Source organism: Paramisgurnus dabryanus, chromosome 13 (assembly GCF_030506205.2).
Source record: "Paramisgurnus dabryanus chromosome 13, PD_genome_1.1, whole genome shotgun sequence".
Classification (NCBI taxonomy): domain Eukaryota; kingdom Metazoa; phylum Chordata; class Actinopteri; order Cypriniformes; family Cobitidae; genus Paramisgurnus; species Paramisgurnus dabryanus.
Genome location: NC_133349.1, coordinates 11,420,868 through 11,447,123, shown reverse-complemented (window position 1 = coordinate 11,447,123; position 26,256 = coordinate 11,420,868). Strand labels below are relative to the sequence as shown.

At 37.0% G+C, this 26,256-nt stretch overlaps 3 protein-coding genes across 7 annotated transcripts in view; 2 read left to right on the top strand and 1 right to left on the bottom strand.

Annotated features, from left to right (window-relative positions):
- The window catches only part of col6a4a (collagen, type VI, alpha 4a), a 37,308-nt gene extending 31,740 nt beyond the window's left edge, over positions 1 to 5,568 (top strand). Inside the window, exons 38-40 of the mRNA XM_065298499.2 lie at positions 3,911 to 4,081; positions 4,491 to 4,532; positions 4,656 to 5,568. Coding sequence (XP_065154571.1) covers positions 3,911 to 4,081; positions 4,491 to 4,532; positions 4,656 to 4,828 — 386 coding nt within the window. The 3' untranslated portion in view covers positions 4,829 to 5,568. The remainder of the gene's footprint in view (positions 1 to 3,910; positions 4,082 to 4,490; positions 4,533 to 4,655) is intronic.
- A 1,295-nt stretch (positions 5,569 to 6,863) lies between these two features.
- pik3r4 (phosphoinositide-3-kinase, regulatory subunit 4) overlaps positions 6,864 to 26,256 on the bottom strand; it is a 30,505-nt gene continuing 11,112 nt past the window's right edge. For all 5 annotated transcript variants that reach the window (XM_065298479.2, XM_065298482.2, XM_065298481.2 and 2 more), the window contains 8 exons: positions 24,575 to 24,740; positions 23,664 to 23,828; positions 11,241 to 11,452; positions 10,984 to 11,115; positions 10,621 to 10,721; positions 10,447 to 10,535; positions 7,572 to 7,692; positions 6,864 to 7,483 (listed from right to left, as the gene is read on the bottom strand). In XM_065298479.2, coding sequence (XP_065154551.1) covers positions 7,313 to 7,483; positions 7,572 to 7,692; positions 10,447 to 10,535; positions 10,621 to 10,721; positions 10,984 to 11,115; positions 11,241 to 11,452; positions 23,664 to 23,828; positions 24,575 to 24,740 — 1,157 coding nt within the window. In that variant the 3' untranslated portion in view covers positions 6,864 to 7,312. The remainder of the gene's footprint in view (positions 7,484 to 7,571; positions 7,693 to 10,446; positions 10,536 to 10,620; positions 10,722 to 10,983; positions 11,116 to 11,240; positions 11,453 to 23,663; positions 23,829 to 24,574; positions 24,741 to 26,256) is intronic.
- On the top strand, positions 14,192 to 16,177 carry LOC135788970 (ictacalcin-like). The gene is made up of 3 exons (XM_065298500.2): positions 14,192 to 14,348; positions 14,934 to 15,076; positions 16,036 to 16,177. The coding sequence occupies exons 2-3, from the start codon at positions 14,939 to 14,941 to the stop codon at positions 16,168 to 16,170; spliced, it is 273 nt and encodes a 90-aa protein (XP_065154572.1). The 5' UTR covers positions 14,192 to 14,348; positions 14,934 to 14,938; the 3' UTR covers positions 16,171 to 16,177.

Below are 26,256 nucleotides of genomic sequence, written 5' to 3'. Positions count from 1 at the left end.
AATACGACTCCGGTGCACCCACGTGGACTCGCATCAAGGGTCCCTAAAGTCTGGACTACGTGATGTCATCAAAGTGTGGACTCTGAGGAGGACCACAAGTCCGGAGTGTGCCATTTGGGACAGGGCCACAGACGCGCTGTTTTGAATCACTCTCCGTGTGTCTCATTAGTTCACTAGCTCATAAATCAGTCTGTGAATCCCCAATCGGTTATTATTCCGTCAAAGATCAGCGCTCTTGGATGTTACGTTAAAGTTAATGGGAGAAATGTCTTGTCACATCGTGTGGACGATTGACACTTGGAAAGAGGAAAATAAACACTCGTTTTTTTCTAGAGCTATATCTTTTATCAGAACGCGAAAACACCGTGGAACTGCAGGTAAAGCACCGCAGCTTTTAAATGTGGACATTGATCATTTACTTTATCGTGACGTGACTATTAAAACATGTTATGAGATATCGCCACTGGTATATTTATAAGCAGCATGCAAAAACATCTCTCTGACACCGTTTTGTATAGTACTGACAACAAAGTTTAATAATAATAATAATCGAGTGATCGTATCGCGTTAAGAATAAATAAGAAAGCAATAGTAACGTTACACAAGTATAGTTTTATTAACTTTTACCTCGCGCCAAAACAATAACAACACAAAAGACACTAAATATGAATATAAAAACAAGTAATAGTTTGATCATGACACCAAATACTGCTGATTTGATCTCATTTTGACGATCATAAACAAACAAGGCCAACATGAGAGCCAGGGAATCTCTGTCAGAGATGTAGCCCAGAGAGGGCGGTGGTCAGCGGGGCGAGTGAACACTGATGTCCGTTCATGCTTTGGTTCTCATTCGTACCGAATCTCACTAAGCAAACGTTCAAACAGGCGCTATCTTTACTAATCGACTGCAGATTTAAATATAATACATATACATTCTCGACTGAACTAATCTTAAAACTACACTTTGTGACCAAGAAACGGTAATATAAAGTAACGGCTTTTCCGACCATTGAGTTATTATGAGCTTCAAAGCAGCCGAAAGTTTTACCTGTCATTCTGGTTGCCCTCAAATCCGTGGCAGAAGAAAGTAGTTCCCAAACAAAGAGGCTTTTAAAATAACTCCATTGTTGTATTCTAGTCTTCGTTTTTCAAACGTGTGCCGTCGAACTGTTGTATAAAAGCAATATCGCTCTCGGAGTCGTGTGATATAGCTCTATATCACACTCCTACTTGAGCGATATTGCTTAAATATTATATATATATATATATATATATATATATATATATATATATATATATATATATATATTTATGAAATTTATATATATATATATATAAAAATACACATACATTAATGTTTGTATTTAAGAAACATTTACATGTATATTTATATATATTTTGATATATTTTATATTATCAATACAAATAAAAAATATATCTAAATATAATTTTTCTTAAATTCATACATGCATGTGTGTATTTATATATACATAATATATATGTACAGTACATACACACATATATTATCCAAACACAAACTTTTATTTTGTATGCGATTAATTTTTTTAAATATATGCTAAATACACATTAATTTTTTAAAGTATATTTTTGAAGTGAATGTATTTTTTGAAAAATATTTAAAAATATATTTGTTGCAGTGTGAGAAGTTCCTGTTAAAAGTGTAAGAAATTGTAGTTAGGATGTAATGTGCATTCATGTGGTTTTGACAAAATGGAGGCATGTGAGTCCATAAAACAGCTGTCTAAAGTATTAGCATGATTGTGCGGAAAATAATATGTGACCCCTGACCACAAACCATAAGTAGCACGGGTATGTCAATACATTGAGTCAATTAAGTAAAGATCATGTTTCATGAAGATATTTAGTACATTTCCTACTGTAAATATATCAACAATTTAGAAATATGTGTTGCTAAGGCGATTTTCTCAATATTAAATTTTTTTGCACCCTCATATTTCAAAATATTTACCCTTATGACATGTTTTGTGGTGTGAAAACCCAGTCTTATAATCTAAATGTCAGATTAGGAGTAATAAATGGCAATGATGGTTACAGTTTTTGAGTGCTCCATGACATACAATCTAAAGAAGCTGTGGTCATCTTATAAGCAGTATGCATGAAGCATACCCAAATATCAAACTTTTAGTATAATTACAAATGAGATTACAAATCATCTCTCGTTACTTTTTAATTATGCAACAACAAATATTTTCAAAGACATCTCAGAGGGGGACGATGAGCAAATTTCACTTTTATTTCGATCTTTGACATGATGACCTTACTCAGTGAATATTAAAGACATCAAGGTTATATTTCACAAAATGTTCTTTACATTATGTAGAATGATTTTATGTAGAAAGCAGTAAATCACAAAAAATTACATTTGCTGGTTTTCTCAGACTGGGTCATATATTTGTACAACAGTCATGCAATATTTAAATAAGTGCACTCACCCTTTTTGTTAGGGATGCACCGATAGGATTTTTTTGGGCCGATACCGATACCGATTTAAACAGACAACTTCTGGCCGATGCCGATACCGATATTAAACACTTGTATACAATACTATACAGTTGGTCTATTAGCTAGTTTATTTCTGCACCAAATTATTTTTACTAAACATGGATTGGATCTAATTAACATTCAACTGACCAAACTAATAAGAGAGGCATAAATTAAGCTAAAACAAATATAATAACAACCTTCAAAGGTGGTTTTTGCTATTTAGCATTTATTTTATTAACAACATTAAAGGAATAGTCTACTCTTTTGCCATATTAAACTATGTTATTACCTCAACCTAGACGAATTAATACATATCTATCTTTTTTCAATGCCTGCACTGCACAGCGCGTTGTGAATGTGTTAGCATTTAGCCTAGCCCCATTCATTCCTATGGTACCAAAAAAAAGTTTTAATTTGTGGCACCATACTAACTGGTATAACTCCTCATGTAACAGTCTTTAAATAGGGAAAACATGGAAGTGTTTGGTGGCTTCCCTGTTTGGTACCATAGGAATGAATGGAGCTAGGCTAAATGCTAACACATTCACAACGCACTGTACAGTGCACGCTTTTAAAAAAGATAGATATGTATTAATTCGTCTAAGTTGAGGTAATAACATAGTTTAATATGGCAAACGAGTAGAGTATTCCTTTAACTCATTTTTTACATATAATGGATTTCTTTATGCAGTTAATTAATAAACAATCGGTATCGGACTTTCTCGTGCTATTGCCGATATGCCGATGGTTTCAAATTCATCAAAAATCGGCCGATAAATATCGGCGGCCGATACATCGGTGCATCACTACTTTTTGTAACTACTCCTAAGGCCAATGCTCTCAAAACTATTAATACAAACATGAATTACTGCATTCTTCTCAGTTGACACATTTGTACCAAAAACAGACACTGTAACAAATGCCGTATTTTTAAAATTACAAATCATGCTTTGCCACTTGCTTACCAGTGGTGCAAATACTTGTTCCTGTTGTCCCTAAACATTTCTTCCAGAGGATGAGGAAGTTTATTGTTAAACAATTAAAAGTCTTGCTAGTTTGCATGTCTTCAGAAACGGCATGAAACACATGTTGTCCAGCCTTTCTCGTGGAGAGGCAATAATTCATGGTTCCGTGAGGTCTCTGAGCATACTTAAGGGGTAGGGGGGGTTGCATTCCCTTGCCGCAGCCTCTGATGTTAACTACTCTGACAAGTTCACTAAAACATATGTAAACATAAGCAAAACCTTCTAAGTGCCTCTGGCATGATAAAGCTTTGCACGTTGTGCATGCTGTGTTTGGCTATACAGTAGTGTTAACAAAAATAGTTTTGTGTGTATAACTCCCTGCATGTCTCTTTGTTAAGCAAGTGTTTTGCTTTCAGGTCAGTGTCACCAGAACAGCGACCGCGGTGTCATCTGTGGTGAATATGTGCAACAGTGGTTCTATGATCCCGCAGTCGGTGCATGTTTATTGTTCTGGTATGGAGGTTGTGGCGGGAACAGTAACCGTTTTGGTTCAGAAAGGGAATGTCTGCAAACCTGTGGCAAACACAGTAGGTTTTTTGTTTTTAATGCCAGTGTTGCTTTTGTGACTATACACCTGTTTGTGAATGAGAAAACCAAAAACTGTGTCATTTCTTTAAGATGCAGCGTGTAATTATGGTATCCAGTAGCACCAATGAAAATATTAATGATGCTTACTCGTGTAAAACTCAACCATAACAATGCTAGAGTATTTTGGGTGTTTCGGATGTTATTATGTAGTTGCTTAGTTGCCAAGGTCAAAATAGCCCAAAATCATCCACGTTTCTGAGTGGCTCGGGTGATGGGTCTCTATTTCCATGTATATGAAAGTTAATTTTTTTAATTGTAAGATATACTGTATGAACAGCTCTAATATAATAATCGAATCGTATTGTTTGACTTTTTAATATGTGGCCTATTTTTATTTACTCTCCGTAGAGTTGGAGGTGCAGAAAAAAGAAGAAGCAACATTATCTGATGGTGAGAAATAATTCATAAAAAATTGTAGCGATTTAGTAAATTATTAGTTATTTGATAATCCACATACAATATTGCCTATATTGTTGTACGTAAACTCTTTTCCCATGTCTGGAACTCACACAGATCCATGCTTCATGAAACAAGATATTGGACCCTGCAGTAATTATGTTTTAAGATGGTACTACGACATCCAGCAGAATGAATGTGCCTACTTCTGGTTTGGAGGATGTGAAGGAAACGGAAACAGGTTTAACACGAAGAAGCAGTGTGAAAAACTTTGTGTAAGGCCAATTTAAACTAGGATTGCTTTCTAAATGACACTTCAGTAGACATTTAGCAAGTCCTTGTACTTTCTCAGAACCATGTTATTTTTTTAAATGGATTGGGATTGTCCATACATTAAGCACAATTTCATAATGGAACTTTTGCATCATTTTTAACATTAGTTTGTTGCAGTGTCTAATTTTTGTGCCACTCTGCAGCAAGAAATGTTTTTCATCAACTTACAAATTACTTTAAAGTTGTCCCTGTGCATTATGCTGGGATATGATAAATATTTAAGCGTACAGAACTGCATATACTATACTGTACTGTAATCTATTTTTTTTAAAGGGCACTAAAAGTGGTCTAGAACCATATGGTGCTATGGTGATATACATTATCACCACTTATGGTTCTTATAGGTGCTATGTAGCACTACAAATGATTTCCCTATAATAACGAGCTGTTAGTGCTGTTTAGCACCACATTTTTAGAGTGTACAGAAGTGAACCATCATCTGATTTTGTGAAGGTAAAATATTACTGTAAAATGAACGGTTTTTTTTGGTGAAGAATTGTGACATGGCACTAATGAAGTGCATTTAAATTTGATACTGACTAAAACACATGGAGTTTTTTTAACTGTGTACATAAAATTTAATAGAACCCATGGCTGCTTTTAAAGTGTATGCATGAAATAGTATGCATACATGTATATTGTGTGTATTGTGAATAATGCAATACAAATAAAATTGGATTCACTGTGTTGTTCCAAATTTGTTGAAAATTGTCATTGAAAATAAGTAACACATGCTTTAAAGATAAATGTTCAAGGCTCATGTTTAGCTCAATGTTGATAAAAACAAATATTTATATATTTTACCTGCCTGTAAATAAGTCATTGCTCTCTTCATTTGCATCTTTTCTACATAAAATCATCCTATATAATGTAAATAACTTTGTGAAAATATAACTTTGATATCTTAAATATTGACTGTAAGGTTATGTCAAAGATTAAAAATCACATTTTGATACTCCTAATCTTAGAATTAGACTAGATTGAGGATTTTACAGACAGGGTCACAAATGTTAAACTATGTTGTTTGAAAAGGTTTATACCATGGGCCTGTTAAATGCATTATTTTGATTGGTTGAGAAATGTAAAATGCACACTTAACGCGTCAAATGTCTTAAAGGAAAACACCACCGTTTTTCAATATTTTACTATGTTCTTACCTCAACTTAGATGAATGAATACATACCTTTATTTTTTCAATGCGTGCACTTTTAATCTTTGTACAATGTCTCGTGAATGTGTTAGCATTTAGCCTAGCCCCATTCATGTATACAAAAATGTTTTTGTTTGGGTCTGTAATGCCTTAGAAGCTTCCTAAAAACCTCTCTTAGATAGCTCTATTAGGGTGGGGGATTTTAAACAAGTGGTTTTGCACCTATTTGGCTCCCCCTACTGGCTTAACTTGCAATCTTATTACTGATTGGCTGACTTTGCTGCCACTCAAAAAATGTAGTCAATTATTTTAAAGTGGAGGGGCAGTGAGATGCCTGTGATGTCATAAGCATCAGTTTTCCAGATTGGGCCGTTTTCTGGCTGACATTTCTAAAAGAGGAATTTCTATGAGACTGAGATGTTTAGCATGTCTAGCACTTTTTGTATGTTTGTGAATGCGGGTAGACTACCATTATTCAACAAAGACAAGGTAAAAATGGTTTTTCACTCTCTGTCCTCTTAAAATATTGAAAAACTGAGGTGTTTTCCTTTAAATAACCACCAGTCCTGTTTGTAGTAACCGTGGTATAAGCGCAATGATTAACTCCGGTCCTTTGAATAGTTGAAAATAATGCACACCCAAGGTGTAACAGCACATTGCGTCGTGCCGCATTACCACCTTGGGTGAGCATTATTTTCAAATAATTAAACGGCCCATTGTCAATTATTCCTTACTTATGCATGTCAAAATTATTTTTGTTATAATCAACATTATGCCACAAATTCAGCTTAAATTGTAATGAACCTGAAATATTCCAATTAAGTTAAAAACAACAGCTAGTTATTTTTATTCAGTGTATCTTTATTTGTGTTATTTTATAAGTGCATGACTTTAACCAGTGATTACAATGGAAATTTCAGTCCCATTCTTTGCATGTCTTTGATTACCTTCTGAAATGACAAAAGCTACATGCGTTTACATTAGCTGTGCAGAAACGACACTTATAACACTGCTATTAACTGTGTGTAAAAAACAAACACTTTAAATGAGGGTGAGCTACGCCCTTTACGGTTTTATGCAATGGAGCCAAACTGACCTTAATACAGTATAATCCACATAAGCAAAGAAAAACAGAAACACAAAGCAATTTTTTCAAACACAATCTGCTGGTTACATTGTTTAGTTACACAATTATTTACTGTATTTTATCATAATTATATTTAATAATTTTTAAATTTACATTACACAACTGGATACAAAGGGTTTATTCTATGTTGGCACGGCACACGTCTTATTTCCAGACTTTGACAATGCCATCTCTAGAAGATGTGACTATGAAGCCCTGTGTGGTCTGAAAAGTAGCAATGTCAGTAATGGTGTCATGGTGGCCCATCGGGAGGGATTCTGGACCACGGCGAGGTGTGTCTTCAGTAGATCCACTCTTCTGCTTGCTGTGGATCTCCTAATAAGATTAGGGGTTAGGAATAAGTACAGTAAATAAAAATAAGTTAACACCGGAAATAAAAAAAAAAAGGGAAAGAGCTTCAGACCTGTACTACTTCTGTTCCCTCGATTATCTTGCGGTTGTAGAAGACAGAAGGGCAGTGAAGGGAGTCATTGGCACCACCTGCGACAATGTACGACCTCTCAGGGTAAGCCAAATCCCAAAACCTGTAGATATTGAAATGTATAACATGTTTCATGTTATTATGTAAAACAACTCACATATTCCCCAAATTTATTTATGTACTTGCTATTGCTTTTAGTACTTCATGTATTTTATGTTTGTACTTTTGTATTTCTGGATACCTAATTATCTTATTGTTTTGGGTTAAACTGTCCGGCACAGCACTTTGGTCAACCTTGCGTTGTTTTAAATGTGCTGTATACATAATTAAAAAAATGAAATAAAGCCACCTTAATTTACTAGGATAGTATTTTGGAAAGTTATTTGCTGGATGCAATTTTCAGGTTTCAGCCTGAGGGCACTTTACATGACAACAATGTAATGAAAAGTAAAGAATTTTCTTGCTCATGATGTAACCCAGGAGTCTCCAACCTTTTGTGATCAAGGGCTACCACAATGGATAAAACAATTTATAAAGTCTACTCAAACCTTATTAGTTTTACTTGTTGGTTTGGTTTTATTTTACTTGATCATGATATAATGTTGATATGTTTCATCATTGTATAAAATGTTAACATGCTGTCGGAGCCGATGGTGTAGTGGGCAGCGCTCCGACATGTGGTGCTTTCGCACTTTCGTGGTCATTTGCCGATCCCATACCCCTCTCTCCTCCCTGTACTTTCTGTCCTCTCCTAAACTCGCTGTTAAATAAAAGCAAAAACTGACCAAAAAATATAACGTTAAAATGCATAAAAGATGCCAATCTGTCGGCGCCGATAGCCCTGTGGTTAGTGCGCCGACACATAGCACCAGTGTGCTCACGGCGACCCGAGTTCGATTCCCGTCTCTGAGGTCCTTTGCCGATCCCGCTCCCCTATCTCTTCCCAACACTTTCCTGTCTACACTCCACTATACTGTCTAAATAAAAAGCCTGAAAAAAAGATGCCAATCTAATATAAAATATGTAATAAATAAACATTAAAATTGAGGCTTTTAATAGAATGTGCTTTGGCGAGCAACTCACAGTGCCAAAATGCCTAAAAAAAACCTCTGTTTTGGATGAAAATCGTGCAAACGGCCCCAATAGTAATTTAAAATCCCTGTAAAGTGAAGATTTTGATAACTTATTTTATTAACCTGCCGTTGTCTCCATCATTCAAATATACTTGGGTGGTCAATAACACATTTTTATGTAGTGTGTCAAACTCAGAACACATGTAATATATCTGACTTTACAGGGACTTTAATTGCCTGCTCGACCAAATGGTTGAGCACATTTTGAGTCCCTATATTTTATTCAGAGTAGTACCTAACTTAAAGCAACACTAAAGAGTTTTTGCTCTTTGCTCCCCCTACAGGTTAGAAGCGTAATTGTTCATTAGCCCTGTCGTAAATACTGTAGCATAGCTGGCTCTGATTGGATTGTAGGTCTGCCGTAAAGTAAGTTTTTGTAGTTTTCACTCGAACTACAGGACCACTACCCGACGGTTGGAAACTTCTTTAGTGCGGTTTTGGCCGATAGAGGGCTGCAAAGCGAATGTGAAAGTGCCATTCACCCTGTTTTGAGTGGATGAACCACTGAAACTTTTTTGGAAATGTTATTTTAAGGTAAAAAAAAACTCTTTGGTGTTGCTTTAACTCAAGCTGATTGATCCATCACTACTATATGGTTAAGCTATGTTATGCCAAAAACATCCACTAGATGTCAGTGTGTCAATAAACAGCACTTGTCACAACACATCTCCTCAGATCAAGGTTCCCCAAATCTTACCCTGGAGGGCCGGAGCACTGCAGAGTTTAGCCCTGATCAAACACATCTGAGCAAACTAATTAAGGTCTTCATGATAACTAAAAAATCACAGGTGGGTAAGTTTGATTAGGGTTAGACCTAAACTCTGTAATGCTCCGGCCCTTCAGGGTAAGATTTGGGAAACCCTGTCTTAGATGGATTTTTAATAACTTGGATTTTTTTTTCTTTTTAATAATTTTTCAATAACGTGCTCAACCAAACGGTTGATTTGTCACTTTATGGTAAATGTTGAAAAGTTGTAGTAATGTTTTTAGATCATCCATTTCTGCTGAGAAAAGACATTTCTGATCATTCACAGCTATAAATATGACACAGCTATTGTTATTTCTTATTGAATATATTGTGATAATTTCTTGTGTACTTTTTGCCACTTCTGGATATTTTTTGAAATAAATATAATGAATTCATATAATTAATGTATGGAAATCATAATTACTGATTAATTAATCAGAAATCACTTCTTAAATGATGTTGTATATTGTTTGAAGGATTGTTTCTAATGTTGGCTTACTCTACACAGCATTGCTGTTTACAAAGAAATGTTTCTTAATCAATCAATCAATCAATCAATCAATAAATAAACTACCACACTTGACAGTGTGTTTCTTGAATTATTCATTAACCTAAAATGCCATTGCGTTACTATCTTTTGCCTTGGTTTTGAATGCAGAAAGAATGTAATATCTTTATTTTTGTTACTTTTAGTTATTTTTTATTGTTAAAAACAAGAAAAAAATTCATATCCTGTGTTAAAATGAAAAACTGAAATATTTAAATATTTTAACTTCAATAAATAAAGAAGATTTAAGATACAAAACTGTTTTATTTTAATTATTTTTTTTTTAAATGTTTTAAGTGACACATCAACCATGTGGCTGATATTTAAAAATGATGGGATCCATTGAGTGTGTTAACTAGTGACATAAGGAGATAAAAAAAAATTTCAAATGCCTTTTTCATGGTGTAGCAGTTAAAGGGTTAACCACACCTGATTCTCATGTCAGACCCAGCAGTCAATAACAGAGGGTTTCCATCAGCCGGACTGCAGTATATCCCATGAACACTGTGAGGAGATGGCTGTACAACAACAGATACCAGTATGATCAGATCAGGTGGGAATTTATAAACATGTTTTTATGGAGGAGATAGCAACATACAGTACCTGCATCTCTGAAAGCGGGGGGGCCGAACTGGCCCACAGTGTGAACTTCCTGTCTCCTGTTTCCATGTCCCACATGGACACCTCATTATTACCTTGGACAGCTAAAAAGGAGAAAATGTATTTATGATCATATTCTGTATATGATAACATATCACTGTATACCTTCTATTTAAACATAAGTTACCATTAATGTCCTAACGCTACATCTTAAATACATGTAGTACTGCGCACAAGTCATCATTTGCTGTATTTTCTGTTTGTATTTTAATAAAGCTACCTTAAAAATATATGGATGGCCATTAAAACTCATTTTAAAAAGTTTTCCAACAGTGTGTGATTTAAAGGCAAGAAGGTGAGGGTCACCTGCAATTACAGAAGACTGATAAAGTGGATGCATCAGCAGGCGTCTGATTCGAGCTCGGGCCGGATGGGAGTGGCTAGATATCGGCAGCTGAAAACGCATATCCCAGCATGCCATTGTGCCATTGCTTGTGCCTTTAAGTCAATAAAGGAGCAAAAAATGAAACGGCCAATATAGCTACTTACCAAACTCATTAAACTGATTAATTTCCATAAAAACAAGACACTTTCAATCCATTTGGACTATGAATCATACTCACCCACACACAGCCAACACTGGTGCATGTCCACAGCAAAAGAAGTTATGAGGCCAAGACGCAGGTCGTGATGCAGGGTCCATGCATTGCTGTTGCTGCGGAGGTCCCATCCCACCAAGCAGCCGTTCACGGTGGCGTAGGCCAGCACCGTCTGCGCACCCGAATTAAAGTGATGGACGTCCACAACACAGCCCTCATCCTTTAGATCCAGAAACCTTTAAGAGACACAATCACCTGAATACCTGTGTGCAAGTCTTTCAACAAACAGTACACAAACACACCCAAGGGATGGGTGCTTCCCTTCATTTGACTTCATTGTCTCATGAGTTCTTTCTGGCATGCACATATGCGGCAACAAAAAAGTATATTTCAAATCTAAATAACAGCGAGGCGGTTAACTACTTCTGCATTGTTATTGTATATACAGTTGCTCAACAGGCCGACCTTTCTAGCTCAAAGAAAACTCTTACTGACAGAAATACAGGAACTCTTTAATACTTTAGCTTTTCTTGTTTTGCTACTATTCAGCCTCGCCCAGCATACTTTGTCTGACAGGTGGTGTCCCTCCCTTTATCCCTTTATTCTCCCAGTATGCTTTTCCTCTTTGGTGCTCGGTACAAAAAGCTCGGCTTTTACAGTACAAAGCATATCTTGACAATTAAAGTATCCAATGAATGTTGAGTAACCTCCAAAACTGTATTTGTTTTTCAACATTCCTGTGACATTGTTTACTTCTGATTCAGTTATCATTCAGGAGTCTCATATTGTATGAACTCTGAACCTATGACTTATTCTATAGGATTTATTGATCATATAAGAATATGTCTATGACATCTATGATTCAATCATTGATTTCATTTTATTTCAATCTTTGACATAACCTTACTCCGTCCATATTAAAGATATCAAGGTTTAATTATCACAGAATGTTTTTACATTATGACTTTGGATAGGTTTTCACCTTACTGCATATGTTACATTTATGGGAGAAGATTATTTAAATGATTCACGCAATGCAATTTACCCAATTTTTGTGCTTGTCAATTTACTGCTATCTGTGCAATTACTTAAATATCCAGTGTGGGTTTTTACACTCACCAAGTATACACTCACCTAAAGGATTATTAGGAACACCATACTAATACTGTGTTTGACCCCCTTTTGCCTTAATTTCTATGTGGCATTGATTCGACAAGGTGCTGAAAGCATTCTTTAGAAATGTTGGCCCATATTGATAAGATAGCATCTTGCAGTTGATGGAGATTTGTGGGATGCACATCCAGGGCATGAAGCTCCTGTTCCACCACATCCCAAAGATGCTCTATTGGGTTGAGATCTGGTGACTGTGGGGGCCATTTTAGTACAGTGAACTCATTGTCATGTTCAAGAAACCAATTTGAAATGATTTGAGCTTTGTGACATGGTGGTCATAAAGGGATGGACATGGTCAGAAACAATGCTCAGGTAGACCGTGGCATTTAAACAATGCCCAATTGGCACTAAGGGGCCTAAAGTGTGCCAAGAAAGCATCCCCCACACCATTACACCACCACCACCAGCCTGCACAGTGGTAACAAGTCATGATGGATCAATGTTCTCAATCTGTTTACACCAAATTCTGACTCTACCATCTGAATGTCGCAACAGAAATCGAGACTCATCAGACCAAGCAACATTTTTCTAGTCTTCAACTGTCCAATTTTGGTGAGCTTGTGCACATTTTAGCCTCTTTTTCCTATTTGTAGTGGAGATGAGTGGTACCCAGTGGGGTCTTCTGCTGTTGCAGCCCTTCCGCCTCAAGGTTGTGCGTGTTGTGGCTTCACAAATGCTTTGCTGCATACCTCAGTTGTAACGAGTGGTTGTTTCAGTCAAAGTTGCTCTTCTATCAGCTTGAATCAGTCGGCCCATTCTCCTCTGACCTCTAGCATCAACAAGACATTTTCAACCACAGGACTGCCCATATTGGATGTTTTTCCCTTTTCACACCATTCTTTGTAAACCCTAGAAATGGTTGTACGTGAAAATCCCAGTAACTGAGCAGATTGTGAAATACTCAGACTGGCCCGTCTGGCACCAACAACCATGCCACGCCGGCATTTTTTAATAAAACAGCGCCCCTCAGTCGTCTTTTTCGTTAGATAACTCCTCTCCTGGGGGCTCACGGGATCCATCGAATGAACACTTCTGGATCTTGTCGGAAGTACAAGGTCATCCAGGTACTTTTTGCCAACTGTTTTTCAAATACTATGAATTCGGACATACTATTTGCCTCGCCTACTGATTTTACCTACTATATAGTATGGAAGTAGGCGGTTTCTGACACAGCAAAACATTTCCTTAATTAACACACTAACAAGCTGATAAACTAAATCAGATGTTTTATATTTGGAGACATCTAAAATGTTCTGGGAGGGGGCGCCGAGGACTGAAGTTGGGAACCACTGGTTTAGGGCTACAGCGCTGAGATGACGGCGACTTTCAAGTAAGGGGACACGCAGTGCATAAAGATAAAAACGGCTCATTTTTAAGGCAATAAAACAATACAGTTCATGATGTAAGGTCTTTACACACCACTGATAATATAGTTATGTATATTATTTTTCATTGAGATCCTTCTAAAAGCCCCACATTGCACCTTTAACCCTTAAAAAAATCATGTCTTAAACCCTCTTCTCTTGGTAGATTGCATTGGTCATTATAAAAATAAAATGTTTGCGCCTGTGCTCTTTAATGTACGCCTTGTCAGTAAATCACCCCCAAAAATTTCCACTCCCATAAGCGCTTTTTTGAAATTGTGCGCTCATGCTTATTCACCCTTATTCAACCTGTTTAGCAAAACCCTACAGAGGATGGTGATAGACATGAATTTGCCCCTGTGTTATTATCCAGGAGCCACTGTGTTTAGGAACCGGATTGACCAGTTGGAGTAACCAGGTGAGTATGATTACGCAAAAACAGCAGATCCAAGCCCCATCTAAAGTACATCCTATTCAGCACGTAAACATCGAGATGAATAAAGGGTGTGGCATTCTCTGTATATAAAATCTGTCTCTCCGACCTCCCCATCACTCGTTTTACTTCTTTGCTCTTTGTGAACTACAGAAATCTGAGGTGAGTCTTGTGGGATTTGGTACTAATAGGAAGATTATATTTTTTTTCAATGCAACTTTTAATTGGTTTAAACCATGTCACTACCTGGTTTAAAATCAAGCTACACTACTAAAATCAAGTTACACTACTACAACTATATTAAAGATCTTGAGTAATAGTAGTTAGTAAAAAATTGTGGACCATTGGATTTATATTTGCTACCTGCTTCTTGAAAGTGTTTTCATGTCTGTTTAAATTTATATTGCTATTGGGGCTTCAAGCCCATCCCATTATGCAAACAAAAATACTATTTGGTTGCATGGCTTTCTTACTTTTTGGTAAATAATATATTGGTTATCTCATGTTCTCTGTGCAACTCTCAAACTTGCCAGTGGTGGTGAGCTTAGGGGATTGGCTTTAAATCACTTTGTAAATTAATTTCTTCCATCCCATGCATGTGACTCCAAGTGTAATATGGGTGTACCTGTATTCTGTATTCTAAGCTGTTACAGGGTGTGACGCAGTTTTTAATACCAACTGTAAAGACAAAATATAGTAGACAAATTCAGGTCTGTAAACAGTCTATTTCTTTCTCTTGTTTCCTAGTCAACATGTCTCAACTTCAGCAAAGCATGGCAGGAATGATTAAAACCTTTCATAAATACTCCGGGAAAGAAGGAGACAAGACCACGCTGACCAAAGCTGAGCTCAAGGAACTACTTAATACAGAGCTGGGTGATATCCTAGGGGTGAGAAACTGCTGCTTTTGAACAATAAAACAGATTCTTATTAAGACTCAAGTCTCTGTGCTTTGTTTGTCTCTTTCTCTTAAAGGGATAGTTCACCCAAAAAAGAAAATTCTGTCATCAATTACTTACTCTCATATTCAATCCCTCCGAAAAACATGATTATGCGATCATTTGATTACATGCATAATCAATCAAAGTCCACGTATTTATGCAGGGGCCGCATTTTTTCAAATACGCCGCACTTTCGCCGGATAAATTGCAGATTTTTGTGCGCAAAATATGCAGGCTTGCATAATTTCATAATCCCTGCACTGTCGTAGCAAAAAGTCACATATACCAAAAATTCTGCATTTACTTCATACAAGTGCAGCCATAACCCCTGTTGCCATGGAAACGTTATGAAGTGACGTTATTACGTGATGTTATTACGTGACGTTATTACGTGACTTGAACATCATTGAATGAGAACAGGGTTTTAGGGAATCACTTTTTATCTCTTTTTCATTCAACCGCAGCATAAAATTGCATAAATATCCCACATATTCCATCGCATTTTTTATGAAAACGTGCCGCAAGATCAAGGAAACAATCACAAAAAAACTCTGCGTTTTTCAGGAACGACTGCATATTTTTACAAACGTGTATAAATTTCTTTGTTCTGAAGAACACGAAGCAAGATATTTTGAGGAGTGTTTGTAACCACACCGATCATGAGATCCATTTTCCTACTATGGAAGTCAAGGGGGCCTCTGATTGGTTTGGTTACAAACATTTCTCAAAATATCTTCCTTTGAGTTCATCAGAATTTTTTTTATAAAGGTTTGCAACAAGACTCAAAATTTACCTTTTGTGGTGAACTCTCCCTTAAAAGACTCAAAAAAGCAGGCATACATTATCATGCCGACTTTACAATACAATTTAAAATGAATAACAATTTTTACATGTTGTGTTTGTTAAAGAAATCTGACGACAAGGCCGCTATCGACAATATCTTTAAAGATCTGGATGCAGATGGAGATTCCACTGTGAACTTTCAGGAGTATGCCACCATGGTTGCCTGTATTACTTTGATGTGTAATGAAGCCTGCAAGTAATTTGGAGACACTGATTCATCAGTCATACTGTACATCTGATTTCATGTATGTTCTGTTTATTACTTTCAGAACACTTGCATGTGTACACTTTTAAAACCTTCATGATAACAGTTTTTTTTAAATTGGCATAACTCATACATATTGCTGGTGATGTTTTAATAAAAACTGGATTCCTCACAAGCTTATTGTCTTTACTTATTTGTACTGTTATTTAGCAGCCTGCAAATCTAGAAAGAACTTACATTAAATTTGATTGACAGTTCAAAACATCTTATCTACCGAGCCCCTAAGGTGACATTTTTTTTTACGTTTAGTTTCGCATGCTCACGTGAAACTATCGCATGCGCGCAAAACTAAACGCGATAAATTCCAACACATCCTCATCCCATGGCGTCAATATTTGACGCCACTTGACCATGCGTCAATATGTTACGCGGAGGGTATACCCTTCGCGTCATTTTTTGACGAACTGGGGACTTCAATACTATTAGGTACGCGAAATTAAACAGTTGTCGCCTGACATTGGGGTTAGGGATAGGTTTGGGTAGGGATGTCATTATGTAAATCTAACCCTAAACCGACGCGAAAATGGTAAGAAAATGGTACGAAAATAGGAAAGAGAATGCAACGGACTCAATAGTATTGAAGTCCCCAGTTCGTCAAAAAATGACGCGAAGGGTATACCCTCCGCGTAACATATTGACGCATGGTCAAGTGGCGTCAAATATTGACGCCATGGGGTGAGGATGGGCTGTAAATTCATGTGCGCATGCGAAATCCTATTTATTACATTTTTGCTCCATGTCCCCTTAGGGGCTCCGTACTTATCCAGTAATTGTTTTTTTAATTTAGATTTTAAACTGTGCTTAAACGTGTTATGTGTAAATTTTTAGCATCATCTAGTGGTGGTGAGATTCTGTGTTGCAACCAACGGCTCAGTCCACAGCTCACCCCTCCCTTTCGAAACGCTGTGATGAGCCTCTGCGATGAGCCTCCATGTGTTCCTGCTTTGGTCGACCGGTGGGAGTGGCTAGGAGACTCATTGTTTCGGCTGCTAATGAATTCCACCTGTGTCTTTGGTTTAAAAGGAAGTGTGTGAGTGGAAAAGAGGGGTGATTGCCTTTGTGAGGATGTCCTGAGTTTGGTGCTCCTGGGTTAAGTTGTTTTGTTTTCTTTATTATATGATTTTGTTTTGGTTCTTTCTGATATTTTTACATCTTTTATCAGAAAGATGTTGCAGTAATTTTGTTGATTATTTTATTGTTTAATCTTACTTTTTCTATCTAGGTTAAATAAAACATTTAATTACCCTTACCAACCACCTAGTCCTCCTCTTATTTGTCGCGGCTCTGAGCCAGTCGTGACAAATATGGGGGCTCGTCCGACCGTATGTTAATCTTGTAGTTTGGAAAATTTGTTGTTTGGTTATCTGATAAATATATATTTTTAACTTAATTAATTTGAGAAAAAAAAAAGTTTTGTGATAGCATTCGTTAGGAGAAGAATGGAGGATGTAGTGGTTGGTTTGGGTGATTTGATAATTGCTTGCAGGAGTTTAAATTTGTAAGTACGGCTAATTTTTGTTAACAACTGAAGTATTTGTGAATAAGCTTTTCCCTGGTTAGGTTTAGTGGGATTTCCTTAACGGGAAGTTTCATTTTTTTTATTTTAGTTTGTTGTTTTTGTGCGGTGAAAGCAGTTAGAGCATTTGTCTCGGGTACACCTCCGTGTTTTGTTGTAGTGACTCGGAAATTGGTTACTATAGCAAACACTGGTTTAGAGTGTTTAAAACCCCGCTGCAAGTAACTGTACGAAGATTAGGTATGAGTTTAGATAGTTTTGAAATTTAGTTAGGGGGATTTGCTTATTCCAAATTCTTGTTTTGTAGTAGCCGTATATATTTTTTTTCACGATGTCCTCAAAAACTCAGGAATTTATTAGTGCACCATCCGAAACCTTGTTAGATGAGTTGACTAGGGATCAATTATTAGAAATTGCCGAACACTATCAAATTGATCTAACAAATCAAGATAAACGTGTGAAAGAGGGTATTAAATCCTTAGTAAAGGCAGATTTAATTGATCGTAAGGTGTTGACCTCTCAAGTCTTGGAAGACACGTTACCTTTTGGTAATGTGTTAGCACAAACGCAGTTAACATTTGAGCAACAAAAACAGTTGTTATTAATTCAAACTGATATACAAGCGAAGCAGTTAGAAGTTCAAAATCGTATTGAACTTTCTAAAGTTCAAGTGCAACAGCAACAAATTGAACTTGAGCGTTATCGGTTGGATTTAATAAGAGATGGAAAGATTGCTGGTACAGGCGATTCAGAATATGTTTCAGGTTCAGTTAGGTCTGATACGGTGAATAATATAAGACTGGTTCCTAAGTTTGAAGAAAAAGAAGTTGAAAGGTTTTTTCTGTTGTTTGAACGAGTTGCGGATGCACGAAGTTGGCCAAATGATGAGCGCATTTTGTTGTTGCAGTCTGTTTTGACAGGAAAGGCACAAGAGGCATATTCTTCACTAAGTGTGGAAGATGCGTCTAGGTATCAAACAGTGAAAGCGGCAGTGTTAAGGGCTTATGAGCTTGTACCAGAAGCCTATCGACAAAAATTCAGGTCTTGGAATAAGAAGGAAAATCAGACGCATGTTGATTTTGTACACGATATCATGGTCTATTTTAATCGTTGGTGTGTGGCATCCGATGTAAAATCTCTCGACGATTTAAAAGAATTAATTGTTCTTGAACAATTTAAAAATACCATTTCAGATCGTGTTGCAGTCTACTTAAATGAACGCAAACCTGATTCAGCATATGAGGCGGCCGTTATGGCTGATGAGTTCACATTGACTCATAAAACTAGTTTTACTTCTAGACCTGATGAAAACTTTCGAAAAGAACCTTGGCGAAAGCAAAGTAACTTTTCTAAATTTACACGCGAGTTACCTGGCAAACAATTACACAGCTCTGAGGAAGGAAAAGACAGGGCAAATCAGTGTAATTATTGTCATGGGTTTGGTCACTGGAAGAACGAGTGTCCAATATTGAAGACAAAACTGGACAGTTCTAAAGTGAATGTGAAATTTGGTTCTTCTGTAAGGCCTGTTGCATTGGCTGTAACTCCCTCAACAGTGAATAATGTGCAGAAAGATTGTTCGCCATGTGTTTCACCTTTTGCACCATTCATTACACAGGGTTCTGTTAGAATGGTAGATTCCACAAAAACCGTACCAGTTAAGATATTACGTGATACGGGATCGTCAGAAACCTTTGTGTTAAAATCAGTATTACCTTTCTCAACTGATTCTTATACTGGAAGTAATGTGTTAATTAAAGGCATTGGCTTAAATGTTATGTCTGTACCACTTCATAAGATTATGTTGTATTCTGAGTTGATCCAGGGAGAAGTGGAAGTGGCTGTTCGTCCCTGCTTGCCTGTGGAAGGAGTACACATAGTTTTGGGGAATGACTTGGCTGGTGATCGTGTTTGGCGAGATGTTTCACCACATGTAGTGGTTACACCATCGGCGGTTATTTTGAAACCAGATTGTAATGACAATTTGATTTCTTCAAGTGTGTTACCATCTTGTGTAATAACACGTTCTATGAGTAAAACACAAGTTGAATCTATTAAGCCGGTGAGTAAAATGCTGGATATCCCTTCAATTTTGTCTGTGTCACGTGAGGAATTGATTGAAAAACAGAGAGCTGATTTAGTTCTGACTGAATTATTTGACCAAGTTGTCTCGCATGACACAATTGTAAATCTTTCGTCTGGGTATTATGTAGACGAAGGATTGTTAGTTAGGAAGTGGACACCACAGGGAGAGTTTGCAATTGGTGATGAAATGATACAAATTGTAATTCCCCAATCTCTTCGGCAGCTAGTGTTACAGACCGCACATGACATGTCTGGCCATTTGGGTGTGAAAAAAACATATCAGTTAATTTTGAAAAGGTTTTTTTGGCCCAAATTGAAGCGTGATGTGTCTAAATACATTAAATGTTGTCACACATGTCAGCTTACTGGAAAACCCAACCAGTCTTTGAAACCGGCTCCTCTTTACCCAATTCCAGCCATTAGTCAACCGTTTGAGTACCTAATCATAGATTGTGTCGGGCCATTGCCTAAGTCAAAAACGGGTAATGAATATTTGCTGACGGTCATGTGCCAAGTAACTAGATATCCCGCTGTATATCCTTTGCGTTCTATAACAGCTAAGCAAGTTATAAAAGCACTGACTCAGTTTATTTCAGTTTTTGGAATACCTCGAATTATTCAATCTGATCAGGGAAGTAATTTTACTTCTAATGTATTTACTCAAGTGTTGAAACAGCTCCATATTCAACATAATCTTTCCAGTGCTTCTCATGCACAAAGTCAGGGAGCACTGGAGAGATTCCATCAAACGTTGAAGTCTTTGTTGAGGGCGTACTGCGTCCAAATGGGTATGAACTGGGAGACTGGTCTACCTTGGTTAATGATGGCAGCTCGGGAAGCGGCGCAAGAAAGTACTGGATTCAGTCCGAACGACCTTGTTTTTGGTCATGATGTGCGAACTCCGTTAACTGTTTTATCGGCAGACTGGGAAAAATCCGATCCCCCGAAAAATGTTTTGTCTTACGTTAATGATTTTCGTAGACGAATTTATGAAGCAAGCCAGTTGGCAAAGGCATCGTTGAATAAAGCACAAGATCGAATGAAACAATTGTTCGATCGCCGAACCGAGTTGCGTTCCTTTCAGCCGGGAGACCAGGTGTTGGTGTTGTTGCCTATTGTTGGATCTCCTTTTCAGGCAAAGTTTCTTGGACCATATACGGTTGCGCGCCAGATTGCTGATCTGAATTATATAATTAATACGCCAGATCGAAGAAAAAAGACGAGAGTTTGTCACGTGAACTTGTTGAAACCTTATTATGCTTGTAAGGATTTCAATGCGTCAAATGATATTGGACCTGATTCTTTTGTTAAACCTGTTCTGTTGGCAGATTCTTCTGTTAACAAGGACCATCTAAAATTTGGTTTTACTCAAAATCTGGTAAGTGGGGAGGAAGATGAAATCTATCCTGGAGATTGTGTTCTTCAAGGTCGTCTTCGAAATTCGGAAGCGTTGAGTTCTATGCGTAACCGGCTTAACCATCTAACGGATGTACAGTGTAATGATATGATTAATTTGATTAATGAGTATTCTACACTGTTTTCCGATACTCCTTCTTGTACAAGTTTGATTGAGCATGACATTGACGTCGGAGATTCGAGTCCTATTCGTCAGCGATATTATAGAGTGTCTGAAAATAAGAAAAAACATCTGGATGAGGAAATCGAGTATATGTTGGAAAATAACATTGCTGAACCTTCATTCTCTAGTTGGGCATCTCCATCTTTGCTTGTGAATAAACCTGACAAGTCGTTTAGGTTCTGTACAGATTACAGAAAGCTAAATGCCATAACGAAGCCTGATTGTTTTCCACTGCCTCGAATCGAGGATTGTGTTGATCAGATAGGAAACGCAAGATTTGTAAGCAAGTTTGATCTTCTTAAAGGTTACTGGCAGGTGCCTTTAACTGCCAGAGCTCGAGAGGTTTCTGCTTTTATAACGCCTTCCGGATTATATTCATATAAAGTGATGAGTTTCGGATTGAGAAATGCCCCTGCAACGTTTCAACGTTTAATGAATCGAGTAACATCTGGATTGAAGGGCTGCACTGTATATCTGGACGACGTTGTCGTTTTTAGTGAAACTTGGGGGGAACATTTGGTTCAGATTCGAGCGTTGCTTGACCGTTTTGTATGGGCCAATTTAACTGTTAACTTGATGAAGTGTGACTTTGCAAAAGCTACCGTCACCTATCTGGGGAAGGTGGTTGGGCAAGGACAAGTACGCCCCGTTCGTGCAAAGGTAGAGGCGATAGATGACTATCCTACTCCTACTACAAAGAAAGAGCTAATGCGGGTTTTGGGCATGGTAGGATTTTATCGCTGTTTTTGCAGAAATTTTTCTACAGTGGCAGTGCCTCTGACAAATTTGCTGAGGGGAGGAGCAGTATTTCGCTGGACTCCGCTGTGTCAGAAATCATTTGAAAGTGTTAAGATGCTTCTGACAGAAGCCCCTGTGTTGGCAGCTCCGAGGTTTGATCAAGCATTTAAGTTACAAGTTGATGCCAGTAATTTGGGTGCTGGTGCTGTATTGTTGCAAAACTTTGATGACATTGACCATCCTATCGCGTTCTTCTCTAGGAAATTTAATAAATACCAGCTTAATTATTCCGTGATAGAGAAGGAAGCTCTTGCTTTAATTTGGGCTCTACAACACTTTGATGTGTATGTTGGATCGTCAGTGGGACCGTTAGTGGTCTATACGGATCACAATCCTTTAGTTTTCTTGCACTCCTTACAAAACCCTAATCAAAGACTGATGAGATGGTGTTTATTTCTTCAGAGTTACCTGTTGGATATACGTCATATTAAAGGTTCCGAGAATGTGACTGCGGATGCTTTGTCCCGTGTTCATGTGGTTTAGGACTTTAAAGTTTGTAATTTCTCTTTCTCTTTCTGTCTTAATATTGCTTCCTAGGCGCCAGGTTGCTGAGAGGAAGAGATGGGGAAAGGAGTGAAAAACAACTTTGATACCAACTGTCGTTTAAACTACTACAAATTTGGATTGTGGGATTTGTGTTTTTCTTTATTAAGACTCTGTGGTCTTTTTTTTAGGGGGGGGGTGTGATGAGCCTCTGCGATGAGCCTCCATGTGTTCCTGCTTTGGTCGACCGGTGGGAGTGGCTAGGAGACTCATTGTTTCGGCTGCTAATGAATTCCACCTGTGTCTTTGGTTTAAAAGGAAGTGTGTGAGTGGAAAAGAGGGGTGATTGCCTTTGTGAGGATGTCCTGAGTTTGGTGCTCCTGGGTTAAGTTGTTTTGTTTTCTTTATTATATGATTTTGTTTTGGTTCTTTCTGATATTTTTACATCTTTTATCAGAAAGATGTTGCAGTAATTTTGTTGATTATTTTATTGTTTAATCTTACTTTTTCTATCTAGGTTAAATAAAACATTTAATTACCCTTACCAACCACCTAGTCCTCCTCTTATTTGTCGCGGCTCTGAGCCAGTCGTGACAACGCATAGAGAAGCTACGGTAGCCACCACAGAACAAACATGTCATCGTCTTGAGACGTCGTAGTAACAAAACGCGCCCTATAGTACAGTTTATACATTAGGGCTACTTTAGAAACATGGCGGCGGGAAATGGCGACTTCCACATAAGGAGACCCGAGTTGTATGTCGATAAAACGGCTCATCTTAGGTGATAAAAACAATACAGCTCATTATGTAAGGTCTTTATACCCCACTGATAATATAGTTATGTATATTATATTGCATTTCTGTCAAGAGATCATTCTGAAAGTTACACAACGCACATTTTAACCTTTTTGGAATTTGAAGTTTTTTAACAAGTGGAGTGAGTACTTCATATCAACCTGCACTCACCTGGTCTGACAGGGCTGGACTTTGGGTGATTTAGGGGGCTTGTTTGCCTCAACCGCGAGAAGTTGGATGGAACCGTTGTCTGATGCCACGGCAAGGTAATGCGAGCCCTGACAAAACGTCAGAGTTTTTACATGGCCTCCAATCCGAGAATACGTCAGCACTGACCTAAAAACATGGTGATCACATGGTACATTTTCAGTGCACATCATACTGTAGTTCCTATAACAGTAAAACAAACAAGAAAAAGTATAGAAACAAATGACATAAAGGCCTGTTTCACAGACAAGGCTTAGCTAAAGCCAGGACTAGGCATTAGTTAAATTAACTCTTTCCCCGCCAGCATTTTTCATGATTTTCACAAAAGTTTAATGCCTCCCAGAAAATGCTCTTCTTTAAATATATAAACATAAAATATATTAAATGAAAGAACAGACCCTCTGCTTTCAAACAAAAAAAATTCATTCTACCTTCATTAGTTCTCTTTTTATCACCTCTCAAATATGAGTATGTCTCTTTAAAAACACCAAATTTTGAGCAAAAAGCTCAGATAATTCAACTTTTGTGAAGGACTTTTGATAGAGATCAGATGCAAAGTGATCCTCAAAAGTAACACGGACATACAGCTGTTTGCCCTAGGGCGATATTTCCGGCTTTTATAAGTTGCGGATGAGCTAATAGCGATATTACGGATTGACGAGATAACTCGTCAATTGCGAGGAAAGATTTAAAATGTTTACGCATCTTTTATAAACATGCCTTAGAAAAAGTGTTACTGGTGTATATCTTGAAACAAATCAATGGCACTGGGTTAGTTTAAGATCTGTCAGTGCAAGTTATTTTTAGTTGAGACAGCTCAAACAAGTCTGTGAAACCTGGGGAAAGATTATACGTAAGATACAGGTATAACAAACCTTGTGGTGGTCGTCTTGCCCTCCATTTTCTGGCTGTCCCAGATTTTAACAGTACCATCATTTGAGCACGTAGCAAAAATGGAGTGTTCGTCAGAGACTCTGATTCGGTTCACGGCAGACTTGTGCTCGTGGAGATGGGCCACTAACAGACCTTTTGGATGCCACCCTGCAATGCAACAGTTGCAGCCACCATAGAAAAAAATAAAAAACTAGTTAGAGAAGAACAAAGGAGAACAGTGTACTTCACATATATTAAAAAAAAAATTCTTCAAGTCTGTCTAAAGTCCGATATTAACTCATTCACCACCAGCCTTTTTTTTTGAAAGTTGCCCGCCAGCATTTTTTGTAATTTTCACAAAAGTTTCACAACATACATACATTACAGAAAAATTTGATTCTAAAAATATATAAACATACAAATATAGACGGTTTCAGCAGTAACAACATAAACAAGCGTCTTTTGTGGTCCACACGTAACTTCCGGTAAACTCAGCTAAGAATAAATAACAACAAAGTACTTTAAATGTAGTTTATTTATATAACAAGCAAAATAAACAAAACGTAGATTACTTACACGGCAAAAAATTTCTTTCTTAATCAGTATTTTTGTCTTGTTTTCAGTATAAATATCTACAAGTTCTTAAATCAAGATGTATTTTCTTGATGAGCAAAATTACCTTAGAAAATACATCTAGTTTTTAGACAAAAAAATATATAATTTAAGTAAATTTGCCCTTAAAACAAGCAAAAATTATTTTTTCTTAAACATTTAATTCAAGCTAAATTTTCTCACCCCATTGGCAGATATTTTTGCTTATTTTAAGCACAAATTCACTTAAATTGTATATTTTTAGTCTAAAAACTAGACTCATTTTCTTAGGTCATTTTGCTCATCAAGAAAAAGCATCTTAATTTAAGAATTTTTAAATATTTCTACTGAAAACAAGACAAAAATACTAAGTAAGAAAGTCCTTTTTTGCAATGTAGGAAACCAAACATTTGTTATTTTCGACGAGGTATTGTGCAAGAGTTCAGTTCAACTAGTCAGACCATTAAAAAAAAACTGAAACCGCAAGTAAAGTTCAGACCAGACGCGTATCATGTCACCGCACGTGCGTCCAATGAAACCGTCTATATCAAATAAAAAACAGACCCTCTGCTTTCAAACAAACAAATAAAAACAAACAAACATGCAAAATGGGGAAAAAATGGTTTATCCAATCTATATTTTTTCTCTGCTTATAAACTCTTAAATATGGGTATTTTTCTTTAAAAATAATTTTTTTAGCAAAAAGCTGAAATAATAAAATTTTTGTGAAGGAATTTTGTTAGAGATTAGATTCAGAACGATTATCAAAACATACACAGAGTGTAAAAAAAATTTCTTCCGTTTTTTTATAAATTAGTCTAGTGGATAATCGCGGTATTACAGATTAACATAAAACCTCATCAGGAACACATTTTTTTAATGCAAATGTTTTCTCTTAATTGAGAAAACTTGTCAATGGCGGGGAAAGAGTTAAATGTGTTCTCAGTTTGTCACACCACAGAAAAATGTGTTATTAACCACCCAGACAAATTTAAATAAATAAAAAAACGCTGAGTAAATAAAACAAGTTATCAGGCAGGATTCTGCTCTCAAACTGAAACCACGCCCACTCACGGCCACACAGCTGCCTTCT

What these genes read in the sequence shown, in the direction of transcription:
- LOC135788970 (XM_065298500.2), top strand. Translation starts at nt 14,939, where the DNA reads ATGTCTCAACTTCAGCAAAGCATGGCAGGAATGATTAAAACCTTTCAT. An exon ending in AGCTGGGTGATATCCTAGGG is followed by an intron (nt 15,077 to 16,035) that starts GTGAGAAACTGC and finishes TGTTTGTTAAAG; the next exon opens with AAATCTGACGACAAGGCCGC.